At 42.3% G+C, this 13,962-nt stretch overlaps 1 protein-coding gene across 1 annotated transcript in view; it reads right to left on the bottom strand.

Moving 5' to 3' along the window:
* GLP1R (glucagon like peptide 1 receptor) overlaps positions 1 to 13,962 on the bottom strand; it is a 383,473-nt gene that overhangs the window by 49,082 nt on the left and 320,429 nt on the right. The window contains exons 9-10 of the mRNA XM_077490401.1: positions 7,231 to 7,300; positions 1,147 to 1,235 (exon numbers count right to left, since the gene is read on the bottom strand). Coding sequence (XP_077346527.1) covers positions 1,147 to 1,235; positions 7,231 to 7,300 — 159 coding nt within the window. The remainder of the gene's footprint in view (positions 1 to 1,146; positions 1,236 to 7,230; positions 7,301 to 13,962) is intronic.

Genomic DNA, 13,962 nt, shown 5'->3' with positions numbered 1-13,962 from the left:
CACCTATCAGTGCCTACCCATGCCCACCTGTGCCGCCTACCCATGCCCACCTGTGCCGCCTACCCATGCCCACCTGTGCCGCCTACCCATGCCCACCTGTGCCGCCTAACCCATGCCCACCTGTGCCACCTATCCATGCCCATCCATGCCCATCCATGCCAATCCGTGCCACCTATCAGTGCCCATCCGTGTCGCCCATCAGTGCCACCCATCAGTGCCGCCTATCAGTGCCACATATCGGTGTCCATCAATGCCACCTCATCAGTGCCACTTTATTGGTGCCACCTCATCGGTGCCCATCAGTGCCGCCTGATCATTGCCCATCAGTGTAACCCCATCAGTGCCCATCAGTGAAGGAGAAAACTTACTTATTTGCAAAGTTTTGAAACTGAAACAAAAAAAAACATTTTTTTTTTCAAAATTTTCGGTATTTTTTTATTTGTTTAGCAAAAAATAAAAACCGTAGAGGTGATCAAATACCACCAAAAGAAAGCTCTATTTGTGGGAAAAAAATGATAAAAATTTCATTTGGGTACAGTGTTGCATGACCGCGCAATTGTCATTCAAAGTGCGACAGCGCTGAAAGCTCAAAATTGGTCTGGGCAGGAAGGTGTTTAAGTGCCCCCCCGGTATTGAAGTGGTTAAGGAAGTTAACGAATATAACTAAACGAAATTAATGATTTAACGAATTAAAACGAAACTAAACTAAACAAATTTTTTCCTTTTGCACATGTCTAATTCCGACCACAAGATTTTGTCCGCAACTGGTGTTGCACACACACAACGTCGGACAAAGTTGTCGGAAAATCCGATCGTTCGGAACGTGGTGACGTTCGTTGCGTACGACGGGGACTACATAGAGGCTAGTAGCCAATAGCTTTGTTCTCAAAAATTTGATTTGAGTATGCGTGGCACTTTGTCCGTTGGAATTCTCTACAAACAATTGGAAAAAGTCCAATCTGATTTTTTTTTTTTGTCGGAAAATTTTAGATCCGAGTCCGATACAGCCCACACACGATCGGATTTTCCGACAATATAAAATCCAATCGGACCTTTTCCGTCGGAAATTTCCGACCGTGTGTACGGGGCATTAGGATAAGGATTGGGGACATCTCTATGTGATGCTGGTGACGACGAGAGACCCACCTGCACTTGGTGTCCGTCCTGCACATCAGATTGGCCTGCAGCTTGGAGATGATGATACAGATCACTCTTATGAAGATCACAAAATTCACCTGCAGAATGACAAGATTCACACATTCAGAATGGCTTTACCGGAAAGTGATTGACTTTCACCTGTAATGCAGAGAGATGCACACTATTTATTATAAAATGAAAGTGCAAGTCCAGCCACAACTTCCTTGTCTATTTTTAGAGGGAGTTGGGAAGGATTAGCACCCCTGTCAGGTTTTTACTGCCATTTGGGGAGATTTCTCCTCACTAAGCGCATAAATATCCTCCGCCCCTTAAATCCCATGGCTAGGATCTTGTCCACAACCTCCTTCCTGATTGGGGGGGAATACCTCCTCCTTCCCACCTGAGCTGTACCACATTCCTGCATTTTAATGGAGGGTGCGTAATGTGAAAGTCACACAACTGGCTCCCTTCCACCAGCAGCAGCAGCATGACTTTGTCCCAACACGGGAGAAGCACAGGCAGAAATATAAATGCTCTTTCCCAGCTCCAGAGATCCCTATTGGTCCAGTGAGGCCACCCATAAGATTAAAGAACCAATAGGGAGACTTGGAAAACTAAATTCAACATTTGCATTTAATTCTGTCTGGCTATATTTTTGGAGCTGAGGACTAATCTGACATAGAAAATCGTTTTTTTTTTTTATTCATCTGTAAAGCTGAACTTCCGGGATAAGCACATATCGTCAAAATCATCGGTCACGCATCTTCTTCTTGTATCTCAATGTGATTTGTGTATTTCTTGCAGATCTGTGCAGTAATCGAGTGTGAGACTTCCTGTAATAAAGACCACCCACTGCTGCTCTCTCTTCTTGTGCAGGAGGACTGGTCTGGTCTCCACCCCCCATCTGGAGTTTTCCTGTAGTGGGCGGAGCCTGTTCAGTCCCTCCACACAGCTGTGCTCTCTTTTTGTGCAAGGTGACTGGTCTGGTCTGCACCCCTCCTGTAGTTTTTTGTAGCGGTTGGAGCCTGCTGGGCTCCTCCCACAGCTCTTCTCTCTGCACAGGCGATGCACAGCACACTGATGATGTCATTGCTGCTTTTATAGGGTAATATCTGGGTTTGCAACGATATTTGCTGCACGCAAATTGTATTTACAGTATATACTTTGTGGCTATTGAGGACTATTTTCTAACTGACATGTGTCATGCCCATTGGTCAGATTTAAGATGATGGAAATCTTAATTGAGAAAATATGTAGACTGCTGTTGTTCAAGTGCTAATTGCCTGGCTGTTAGCCATCCAGTGGCTCTGATGCTTTCTGAATCATAAACTGGAAACAGGCAGGAGGCCTGGAGAGAGAGAGAGCCAGAAAACTGTAATTTTCATAAAGAAGGTCAGAAATGTAGACTCCATATTTTCAGTATTGGTATTCTCTAATCTTCCTTCTTTTCCTACCCCTAAAAATATATAAAAGTTGTTTTTATTATTATTATTATTATTATTATTATTATTATTAATAATATTTTTAGATGTTTAATTAACTTTTTTTATTTTAATACATGTATTTAAATGTACATTTTTTTTTTACATTGTTATTAAATATTTGGATTCAATTGTATTTATTATTATGTTATTATTAATAAATAAAAACATTATGCTTTAAATAAATTAAATACTTGAATTACATTTTATATTTTTAATATTATTGTATTCATAATAAATCAAGAGTTATATTTTTAGTATTTTTATTTAATATTTAAATTCATTTTATTATTTGTATTATTAATAATAATAGTTAGATTTTTACTATTGTTGTTAAATATTTGAATTAAATTTTATTTAAAAAATTTACTATTATTTTATTATTAATAAATAAAATAATTATATATTTAATTATATATTCAAATTACAATTTATTCAATATTTTTTTTATTATTACTCTTTTATTAATAAATTCAAGAGTTATATTTTTATTATTTTTATTTAATATTTGAATTGAATTTGTTTTATTATTTGTATTATTAATAATAAGAGTTATATTTTTACTATTGTTGTTAAATATTTGAATTATATTTTATTTAAAAATTGTATTTTTATTTTATTAATAATAAATAAAATAATTATATTTTTTAATTAAATATTCAAATGACAATTTAGTAAAAAAAAATATTATTACTCTTTTATTAATAAATTCAAGAGTTATATTTTTATTATTTTTATTTAATATTTGAATGAAATTCATTTCATTTAATTTAATTTGTTCGTTTTATTATTTGTATTATTAATAATAAGAGTTATATTTTTACTATTGTTGTTAAATATTTGAATTACATTTTATTGAAAAATGTTACTATTATTTTATTAATAATAAATAAAATATTATATATTTTTAATCAAATATTCAAATGACAATTTAGTCAATTTTTTTTATTACGCTTTTATTAATAAATACAAGTGTTATATTTTTATTACATATTGGATTTAAATTTGATGTAATATTTTTATTAAAGAGTTATATATTTTTTTAAATTGTACTATTATTTTATTAATAATAAATAAAATAATATTTTTTAAGTACATATTCAAATTACAATTTATTCAATATTTTTTTTTTTTCCATGAAATTTTTATAAGTATTAAAAGAAGCAAATACAGAAATGCAAAATGTGAAATAAATGAACAGACATTGTGCGTATTCGCACACTATTACAGGATAAATCTGACCGAGCATATGGAACAATCAAGTCGTATTAATATTCAAACAACTTTTCTGAAGCTCCGCTAATTACTGGTGATTACAACAAAGCAGAATATGTGAGCTTATCGAGCCCTATCTCTCAAGGTATGGGATCGGAGTTAAGAAGAGTATCGATCACATATGCACTTCAAAAAATGATCCTTAGTGTCTGTGCCCTGGCTCGCTGTATGTGAGATCATGTATAGAGAAGTGTTATCATCTGTCTTGATGAGTTCAAGGAGCAAGGAAGGATGTCAGTCTATCAGGGTAAGCTAGTCTTTTTTTGGGGGGAGGGGGAAAGTCAGTCTTCTAGAGGGGGGTAGGGGATACTTGGGGCGATGGAGAGGGGGGATATTGGGGGGGGAAGGTCGGGTAGAGAGTGGGGGTGAGGGAGGGTAGGAGTTATCCAGAGGAGTCGCCTTCTCGACCCCTTCCACTGCAGTGGTGAGGGGAAAGTTTCTCGTGAGGGCCCCCGGCCTGCGGGAGCTCCCTCTGGGACCCTGTAAGGGGTGAGTCCAAGGTTCCTGATATTAATGAAGGGGATAGTCTATCCAGGAGGGAATGATTAGAATAATATAAATCAGCTATTGGAACAAGGAGGAATGTTAAGGTTCATCAAGGCGGAATACCTGTCTGTGGTTCGAAAGTGGGTCCAGCAGGCCCACGTCTGTGTAAATTTGGATGGGGAATCTCGTGCTATGTAGATTAGCTCTTCCATCTCGGCTATTCTTCCCACGCGTGTAAGCCATTCAGACACCGTTGGAGTATGGGACGTGCCCCAGTGTGTTGAGATACATAGCTTGGCTGCATTTATCATATGGATCCCCAGGGATCTCTTGTACGATCGGGTTGAGATAGAGGCGTGGTGAAGAATAAGCCGAGCTGGTGTAAAGTCTAGAGGGTATGTAGTTACCTGGGAAGTTATGTCACGGACCTGCGTCCAGAATGTCTGAAGCACTGGGCAAGACCACCAAATGTGGAGAAGTGTACCTGTATCGGCTGAGCATCTCCAACATTTGTCAGAGGTGTCAGGTTTGAATTTGTTCAAAAGCTCTGGTGTGCGATACCACCTGGTGAGTGTTTTGTAATTATTTTCCTGTATTGTGACATTACGTGAGCCTTTGTGAGCTATCGTGAAAATCCGTTCCCAGTCTGCTTCAGACAGGTCAATTTGCAAGTCTCTTTCCCAAGCTCTACATGCCTTCCCGTCTTTAGGGGAGGTCGATGTGAAAAGCATTGAATGAATGTTTGAGATCATGTGTTGTTGAGTTGAAGATTGGGAACATAAGTCTTCAAACGGGGGTTAATTCCCTAGATAGGCATGCAGACTGGTTATTTGTATGGATAAAATGTTGGATCTGGAAGTAAGTCCAGCATGGGAAGGGAGGGCTGTTTGGGAGGTTGGGAATTGCAGTGCGTTCCAGAAGTGTGCCCGAATGAAAGAAGTGGCGGGCTAGGACTGTGGCACAGTGGTGTAGTGATTAGCACTCTCACCTAGCAGTAAGAAGCGTCGCTGGTTCAAATCCCAACCACGACACTACCTGCCTGGAGTTTGCATGTTCTCCCTGTGCCTGCGTGGGTTTCCTCCGGGTACTCCGGTTTCCTCCCACAAACCAAAGACATGCAGGTAGGTTAATTGGCTTCTGTTCAAAAAATTGGCCCTAGTATATGAATGGGGACCTTGGATTGTGGGCTCCTTGAGGGCAGGGACCAATGTGAGTGTGTAATGTACAGGGATGGGGATAACTGTAGACACTCAGGTTGAACTGGATGGACTGGTGTCTTTATTCAACCTTACTAACCATGAAACTGTGTCGTGTGGCCATGTGTTCTTTAAAAAGTTACTGGACATACCCGGAGCAAACGCCGGGTTGAGGCGGATAGGTGTAAGGGGACCTGGGTTAGAAGAAATTCGGAATCTCCTGCAGGCCTCTCTGAAGCAATCTAGGGTTGCTCCTATGAGGGGGTGTTTCCTTAGAGTTTGAGGGATAAGGGAGGCTGGAATCCACGGCGTGGATTTCAGCGGCAGGTCTGAGAAGGATTCTTCCAAGGATACCCAATCCTTACTCTCTTTGTGTAGTGACCAGTCAGCAATCCTTCCAAGGTGGCAAGCCCTGGAGTAATTTTGGATATCAGGGAGGCCAATTCCTCCCTTACCTTTGGGTTTGGAGAGTTGGGTGAAGCTAATCCTCGGTCGTTTATGTTTCCAGAGGAATCTTAGTGATATACTTTTTACTGTCCGAAAAAATGTTAGTGGGAGTTTTATGGGAAGAGCTTGTAGTAAGTACAAGATACGTGGGAGCACATTCATTTTTAGGATGGCTGCACGGCCAAACCAGGAAAAGTGTGGTCTATCCCACCTCCGCACATCTGCGGAGATGGCCTGGACCAGTGGAGCAAAGTTTTTGGTGTATAGATCTGATAGTTGTGTGGTGAGTTGGGTGCCTAGGTAGGTGATGGAATCCTTTTTCCATACGAAGGGGAAATTGATCTGGCATTGGGCGACGAGATCATCAGGTAAGCAGATATTGAGGGCATGGGATTTAGAGAAATGAATCTTTAAGTTAGAAATGCAACGGAATAGATCAAAATCTTTAAGTAGAGAGGGGATTGATGTCAGTGGCTCAGTCAGGAATAGTAGTACATCATCGGCAAAGGCCGCTAGCAATATTTTTTTTATTACTCTTTTATTAATAAATACAAGTGTTATATTTTTTTTTTATTAAATATTGGAATTAAATTGTATTTAATATTTTTATTTAAGAGTTATATTTTTACTATTGTTAAATATTTAAATTACATTTTATTTAAAAATTGTACTATTTTATTAATAATAAATAAAATAATTATATATTTTTAATAAAATATTCAAATGACAATTTAGCCAATATTTTTTATTATTATTACTCTTTTATTAATAAATACAACTGTTATATTTTTTTTACTAAATATTGGAATTAAATTTGATTTAATATTTTTATTAAAGAGTTATATTTTTACTATTGTTGTTAATTATTTGAATTACATTTTATTAAAAAAATTAAAAAGTACTATTATTCTATTAATAATAAATAAAGTAATTATATATATTTTTTAAATTAAATATTCAAATTATAATGTATTCAATATTTTTTTTATTATTACTCTCTTATTCATAAATACAAATGTTATATTTTTTTAATTAAATATTGGAAATACATTTTATTTAATATTTTTGTTGTTATTTTAGTTTTATTAATAATAAATGCATTATTATTCAGTGACAATGGACAGTGTCTGCGTTTTCATTGGGCTACACCGCACCCAGCATTCACGGACAATGTGGGGTGAAATCTGATGGATGGCTTTAGAACTCACCCCGATAGCGACGAGGATGGGCAGACGGATGATGAGCCAGTAGTTCATGTTGTAATTTCTGGTCCAGCATCTGCAGAGGAGACAGAAGGCATTTTAATTCACTGCAACACCCCAATTCCATGTAGTCAGAGACATGCGGAGGGCTCATGTAAAGCTCCGGCGGGTATCATGCCACCAGTATAATGACTTTCATGTCATCTGATGATCTGACACTTCTCCAACCAATGAGAACTATACCACTGACGCGTTTCACTTACAGGTTGCCATTGAACTAAACGCAAACTCTGCTTCATCTTCTCAGCCACAATGCATGTTGCCGTCCAGCTCAGGTCAAGAAAAATACAAAGTATCTTTATTTTTGGAAGCGATGGAGGAGAAGAAACAAAGGCAGCCTATTAACTTGAATGGGCTTCCTCATGAGTGATTGTCGCTCCAAAGAAGCTCAGGGGGGGGGGGGGGTCACATTTTGTATTTTTCTGCCTTCTGTTAAAGTCCCCTGTGAGCTCCCGAAACCAGTGGCAGCTGGTGGTAAATTTTTGGGGGGGACAATAGCGAATAAATATTCTCCTCCTGGCCAATCAGGAAGCGGGTCCTGAGACCCATCACCCGAAGCAGGTGCTGAGACCCATCACCCAATTGGCCGAAAGGAGAGGAGATCCTATTGGCCGCCTAGGGAGAAGGAGGGGGGAGATGCAGGGGAAGCCGCGCCACTGTTAAACTGCCACGCCACTGTAGAAGGAGACGCTGCCTGCAGCCGGGAGGAAGCCGTGGCCTAGATGGGGTAAGTGCAGGAACCAATCTCCAGAACCCCACCCCCCCCCCCGGTCAATCGGTCCCTGCACTTACCTCATCTAGGTCGCGGGCGGCATCTCCTCCTCCCTCGTCTTCGCGGTGGTGCGGCTTCCCCTGTATCCCCCCCCTCCTTCTCCCTAGGCGGCCAATAGGATCTCCTCACCTTTTCTGACAATTTTTTTTTTTTAAATGCTGAAAATAATAATAAAAAAAAAATAAAAATATGTTTTTTGCATGTAGGAGAGGAATGTCAGAATTGGCCTGGACTGGAAGAGGTTAAAAAGGTGATATTGATTTTTTTATTTTATTTTTTTTCTCCTCTCTTTTCTTCCTCCTTTTTCTTTTCCTTTCTTTTTTGCATTGTAAATGTTTCAAGATAATTTTTGGATTTTTTTTTTTAAATGCTGAAAATGATAATAAAAAATATAAAATAAAAAGGATGTTTTTTGCATGTAGGAGAGGAATGTCAAAATTGGCTTGGACTGGAAGTGGTTAAAAAGGTGATAGTGAGTTTTTGCATTGTAAGTGTTTCAAGATAATGTTTTGATTTTTTTTTTAAATGCTGAAAAAAATAAAATAACAATAACAATAATCATAATAATACAATAATTTAAAAAAAAAGATTTTTTTTTGCATGTAGGAGAGGAATGTCAGAATTGGCCTGGACTGGAAGAGGTTAAAAAGTTATAGTGATTTTTTCCCTCTCTTTTCTTCCTCCTTTTTCTTTTCCTTTCTTTTTTTGCATTGTAAATGTTTCAAGATAATTTTTGGATTTTTTTTTTTTTAAATGCTGAAAATAATAATAAAAAATATAAAATAAAAAGGATGTTTCCTGGTGCCTCCATGGCAGCATACCTGTGACAAGCTCCGCCTTGGCTCCTCCCTCAGGACTAGTGAATATTATAAAAGAAAAGGTTAGTACAGCCCCCGCATTCTCCTTTTTTTCCTCATACCTCATGGCAGTGAATCCTGGTCGGCGTCCTTACCTTCTGCATTCGGCAGCGTCCGTCCGGGTTCAAGCCTCTCCCGGACGCAGTTCCTTCTCTTGGGCAGCTAAATGCGCTTATAAGGTTGGAAGTCCCTTCTGTAGGATCTTTTGGGACAAGCAGTTTGTCTCTTAAGTAAGAGCTTTACCTGCAGTATGGGCGTTCAGGCTCCAGTCTATGGCAGCAGAGGTAGCAGCTTTTGCTCTGTCCCTGAGGTTTGTTTTTTCCCTCCAGTCTCATCTGTCCTTCCTCTCTCCTGCGCTCTGTTTCCGCGGTCCCCATAGTCCTAGCAGGCCCCCCTTTCCTTTCCCATGTGTGTTTGTCACTCCCAGACTCACTAGGGGCCGCGCGCGGCGAGTCTGTGTCATTTTATAATAGTCTAGCGTTCCCGCCGTCGTCTGCGCATGCGCCGGCGGGTCGTATGTTTCGACGGTCAGTTCTGACGTTCGGCGCGTGCGCGGTAGCGTCGGAAGCTTCCGCGGCCATCTTTTTTGAGGGCGAATGGTTCTTTTTGCCCTCAGAGTGTCAGAGGAGGAGTTTTAGCACGACATCACTTCCCCTCCTCCTATTTATTTCCCCAGCAGCACAAGTGAAATGCCTGTGGTCAACAAGAGAATTACACTCTAGAGTTCCAGGCTATTCCCACCCCTGTTAAGGTAAGGCATGTTTTAATGCATTTGTTTTTGTACATGTGATCATCCGAATATATTGGTATAGCTCTGATGGAATGTCTCTTTTCACTTAAAAAGAATTAATTTATTAATATATTAAATTATTTAAATCGGAGCCTCCAAAAAAAAAAAAATATATATATATATAAAAATGGATTTAAAAAAAAAAAAAAAAAAAACACAAAAACACAACACACAGTAACGGGGGGTGGGAATCGTCACTTTTGTAGGCAAATTCCCTTCTTTTCCGTGAATCAGCGCACGACTGGTTGACGCCTTTTTCCTCTGACTCTTTCCTAGCCGTTACCTCTGCTAAGCCGCCTAAACATGAGCCTTTCGCCGCCCGCTCAAGATCCTACTCTACTCCCAAGGTAAGGACCTACGCCCAGGTAAGTTTAAAAAAAAAAAAAAAAAAAAGAGTGCACTAAGGACGATACTTTTTGTATTTCAGTCCTGTACGCCAGAAGACGTCTAAGAAGACCTCAAGGCGATATGGAGATGACGATGATGATTCCTGTCACAGCAGAGACAGGTCACCCAGACATGGGCATTACAGAAGCGGCAGGAAAGCTTCAGCTAAGAAGCGCCGTCATTCGCGCTCCCCGAGACCTAGACCTACCAGATGTCAGGCCTGCGGAGGCTCCCCACTTCCGGACAAACTAATTTGTCGAGACTGCCTTAGAGACTATGCAGCAGACAGAGAGTCTGAGAGCCTACAGGTGGCAGATCTCCTTAAAAAGGCAGTAAAAGACTCCCTTACGGAATTGGTCGCTACAAGGCCGACACAACAACCGGCATCTCCTCCTCAGGAGCTGATGGCTGAGGCCTCCATTCCTGGTCCATCCACCAGTGGAAGTGGTCGTCTGTTCCCTCCCTCCTCCTCTAAGCATCAGGACGAAATGGCCATTTCAGAGGATTCCTCAGATGACACAGATGCCTCCGGCTTTGCCTTTGCCATGGTCCAGCCCTATGTGCAGGCCGTTAAACAAGCAATCGGTTGGGAGGATTCCAACGTGGAGGTCAGGAAGTCCAAATCATACTTCCCCTTCCTTAAGCGCCAGATCTCCTTCTTCCCTCTTATGGAGGAAATCAGGGAGGTGATCGAGGAAGAATGGGGGAGGACAGACAAAAGACTTTCCACCAATCGATTGGGAAAATTATACCCTCTCTCCGAGGCAGATTCCAATATGCTGGACGGCCCGCCGGTGGTAGATGCCGCAGTGGTAAGGCTGGCCAAGAACGTCACTTTACCCCTAGATGATTCAACCTCCTTCAAGGACCCTCTGGATAGAAGGATGGACCTTGACCTTAAGAAGGCCTACCAGATGGCAGGATATGCCTGTAAACCTGCAATAGCTCTGACATCAGTGTCCAACGCACTACGCGTCTGGACAGATAATATAGAGTCGGCAATCCAACAGGATATCCCTAAAGAAGAGATAATAAGGGCATTGGATGAGCTGAAGCTCTCAGCCGACTTCATTGGAGAAGCCGCCATCGATTCCATTCGTTGCTCCGCAAGGGCAATGCTTCACACAGTAATGGCCAAAAGGGCACTGTGGCTAAAACCATGGGCAGCGGACGTTGCCTCGAAGCAAAATTGGTGCAAGATACCTTTTGACGGTAAAGCCTTGTTGGGGGAAAAACTCGACAAAGCCATCTCTCGGGTCACCGGCGGAAAGTCAGGCCTACTTCCTCAAGACAGGCGATCTAGACGTTTCAGATCCTCTGCACCAAGGTTCCAATATTCCAAAAATAGGGACTACCGACAATCAAGACAAGGGAAAGGCTTCAGGCACAACTGGAAGAGCACACAGTCGACGTTTCTCAAGTCCAGGAGGCAGAGGCCGGTACCTACCCCACAGGAGCCATCAAAATCTTTTTGATGCCAGGCCAGCCCTAGTGATCCCTGTGGGGGCCAGGTTGAAACAGTTCTCAAAGATTTGGGAACAAAAATGCAGGGATCCCTGGGTAGTTGCAACAGTCAAACACGGTCATTCCTGGTCCTTCCTAAACCAACCCCCCAAGGACTATTTTTCTCCGACAAGGGTGTCAAGATCTCCTCAAAAGGCGGAAGCTCTGAAGCGATTTCTTCTTTCCCTACAGGAACAATGGGCAGTAGTTCCAGTGCCTCCATCCGAGAGATTTTCAGGTTTCTATTCCACCCTGTTTCTAGTCCCCAAAAGAAACGGAGGGTGGAGACCTGTGATAGACCTAAAGAGGCTAAATCGCTACATTTTTCTGGAAAAGTTCAAGATGGAGTCTCTTCAGACGATCATTCGCGTAGTCCAACCAGGGGATTGGATGTTGTCAATAGACCTGCAAGACGCCTACTTACACATACCTATACTCCCTACGTTCCAGAAATACCTGAGATTTGCGGTGGGGCAAGTACATCTCCAATTTCGGAGCCTTCCGTTTGGCCTCTGCACGTCACCAAGAGTCTTTACAAAAACCCTGATTGCCATCATAGCACCTCTGAGAGAATTGGGGCTCCGGGTGTATCACTATCTGGACGATCTTCTACTCCTGGCGAAGAACCCAACCCAGTTATTAGAACACAGGGATATCCTGTTAACAACACTAGTGGATTTCGGTTGGAAGATAAATTACGAGAAAAGTCTTCTCTCTCCGACCGAAGAGATGGTCTATCTGGGAGCCCTGTTCAATACAATGAAAGGATCAGTGTCTCTCCCTCCTCAGAAGGTATCTTCCATTATCCAACAGATGAAGAAGGTGAGCTTGAGATCCTACCTGACAGCCTCAAATTGTTTGAGCCTGATAGGTCGGATGTCATCATGCATCCCTATGGTCCCCTGGGCCCACTGGCATTTGAGACATTTTCAGCTGGAGTTCTTAAGAATGTGGAACAAACGATATCTATCCCAACCCATACACCTGACAACCCGGATGCTCAGGAGTCTACATTGGTGGATGAAGAGACAGTCGCTTCTGAAGTCTCGCCCGCTAGGGCATGTCGACTGGATCATAATTACTACCGATGCCAGCGCAGCTGGTTGGGGAGCACATTCCAACAAGACCTCAGTACAAGGGAGATGGTCCTTCAATGCAGCAGGCGTGGTGTCCAATGTCCTGGAGCTCAGAGCGGCCTATCTTGCACTGCTAGCCCTGGAGTTCGAGATTTCGGGCAAACCAGTTCTCCTCAGGATGGACAACAGGGCCGCGGTATCTTATGTGCACCGTCAAGGGGGAACGCGCAGCAGATCCCTCCTGAACGAGGTGGAGCCCATATTCCTCTGGGCCGAAAGGAATCTGAAGGACCTGAGGGCAGTCTATCTGCCCGGCCATCTCAACTCAAGGGCAGACAGCCTTTCCCGCAGGTTCGCAGACACCAACGAGTGGTCCTTACACCCGGAAATCTTCAACTGGATAATGATCCAGTGGGGGCCCCTCGAGCTAGATCTCTTTGCGACAGCATCCAACACCAAACTTTCAAGGTTTATCTCGAGATTTCCGCACCCCCAGGCGGAGGCAACAGATGCCCTATCAGCCCCGTGGGCATGCGATCGGGCCTACGCTTTTCCCCCACGGCCCCTCATACCGAGGTTCCTGTCAAGACTCGTGAGGGAGACATCGACGGTGATAGCGGTTCTGCCATACTGGCCAAGAAGGCCTTGGTTCCTTACGGCAATGGATCTGAGCACCAGTCCTCCAGTCAAAGTTCCAATAGTACCCCTCCTCCTGTCGCAAGGATGTCACACCCACCCAGATCCCCGCAGGCTGGACCTTCACATCTGGCAACTGAAAGGGAAAGGTTCCAATCCCTAGGGTGCTCCGACAAGGTGATCGCAACCCTGCTCAAGGCAAGAAAACCATCCACAAACAACATATATGATAAAGTATGGAACAACTTCAAGACCTTCATGCTTGATAGAAACTGTGATCCAGGTTCCCCTTCGTCATCTCAAATTCTTGAGTTCCTGCAGGCAGGCCTGGACCTGGGTCTTGCATTGAGTACTTTGAAGGTACAGGTGTCAGCGATCTCAGCAGCAACCAGTAGAAGATGGGCGGAGGACCCATTGTTAATCCAATTTTTTAAGGCCGTCAGGAAGATCAGACCACCGTCTAAACAATCTTTTCCCACTTGGGACCTTACGGTCATCCTGGAGTCCTTAGCCAATACACCCTTTGCCCCTTCGGACTCAATATCACTCTGGAACCTAACTTTAAAATTAGCCTTTCTGATAGCCATAACCTCCGGCAGACGGGTGTCAGAGCTCCAAGCCTTGGGAGCAGATCAGGATCACATTATTTTTTACCAG

The sequence above is a fragment of the Lithobates pipiens genome, unplaced genomic scaffold (genome assembly GCF_037356315.1).
Source record: "Lithobates pipiens isolate NorthernLeopardFrog02 unplaced genomic scaffold, aLitPip1_a1.2 Scaffold_18, whole genome shotgun sequence".
NCBI lineage: Eukaryota > Metazoa > Chordata > Amphibia > Anura > Ranidae > Lithobates > Lithobates pipiens.
This window is presented reverse-complemented; position numbering and strand designations above follow the sequence as displayed.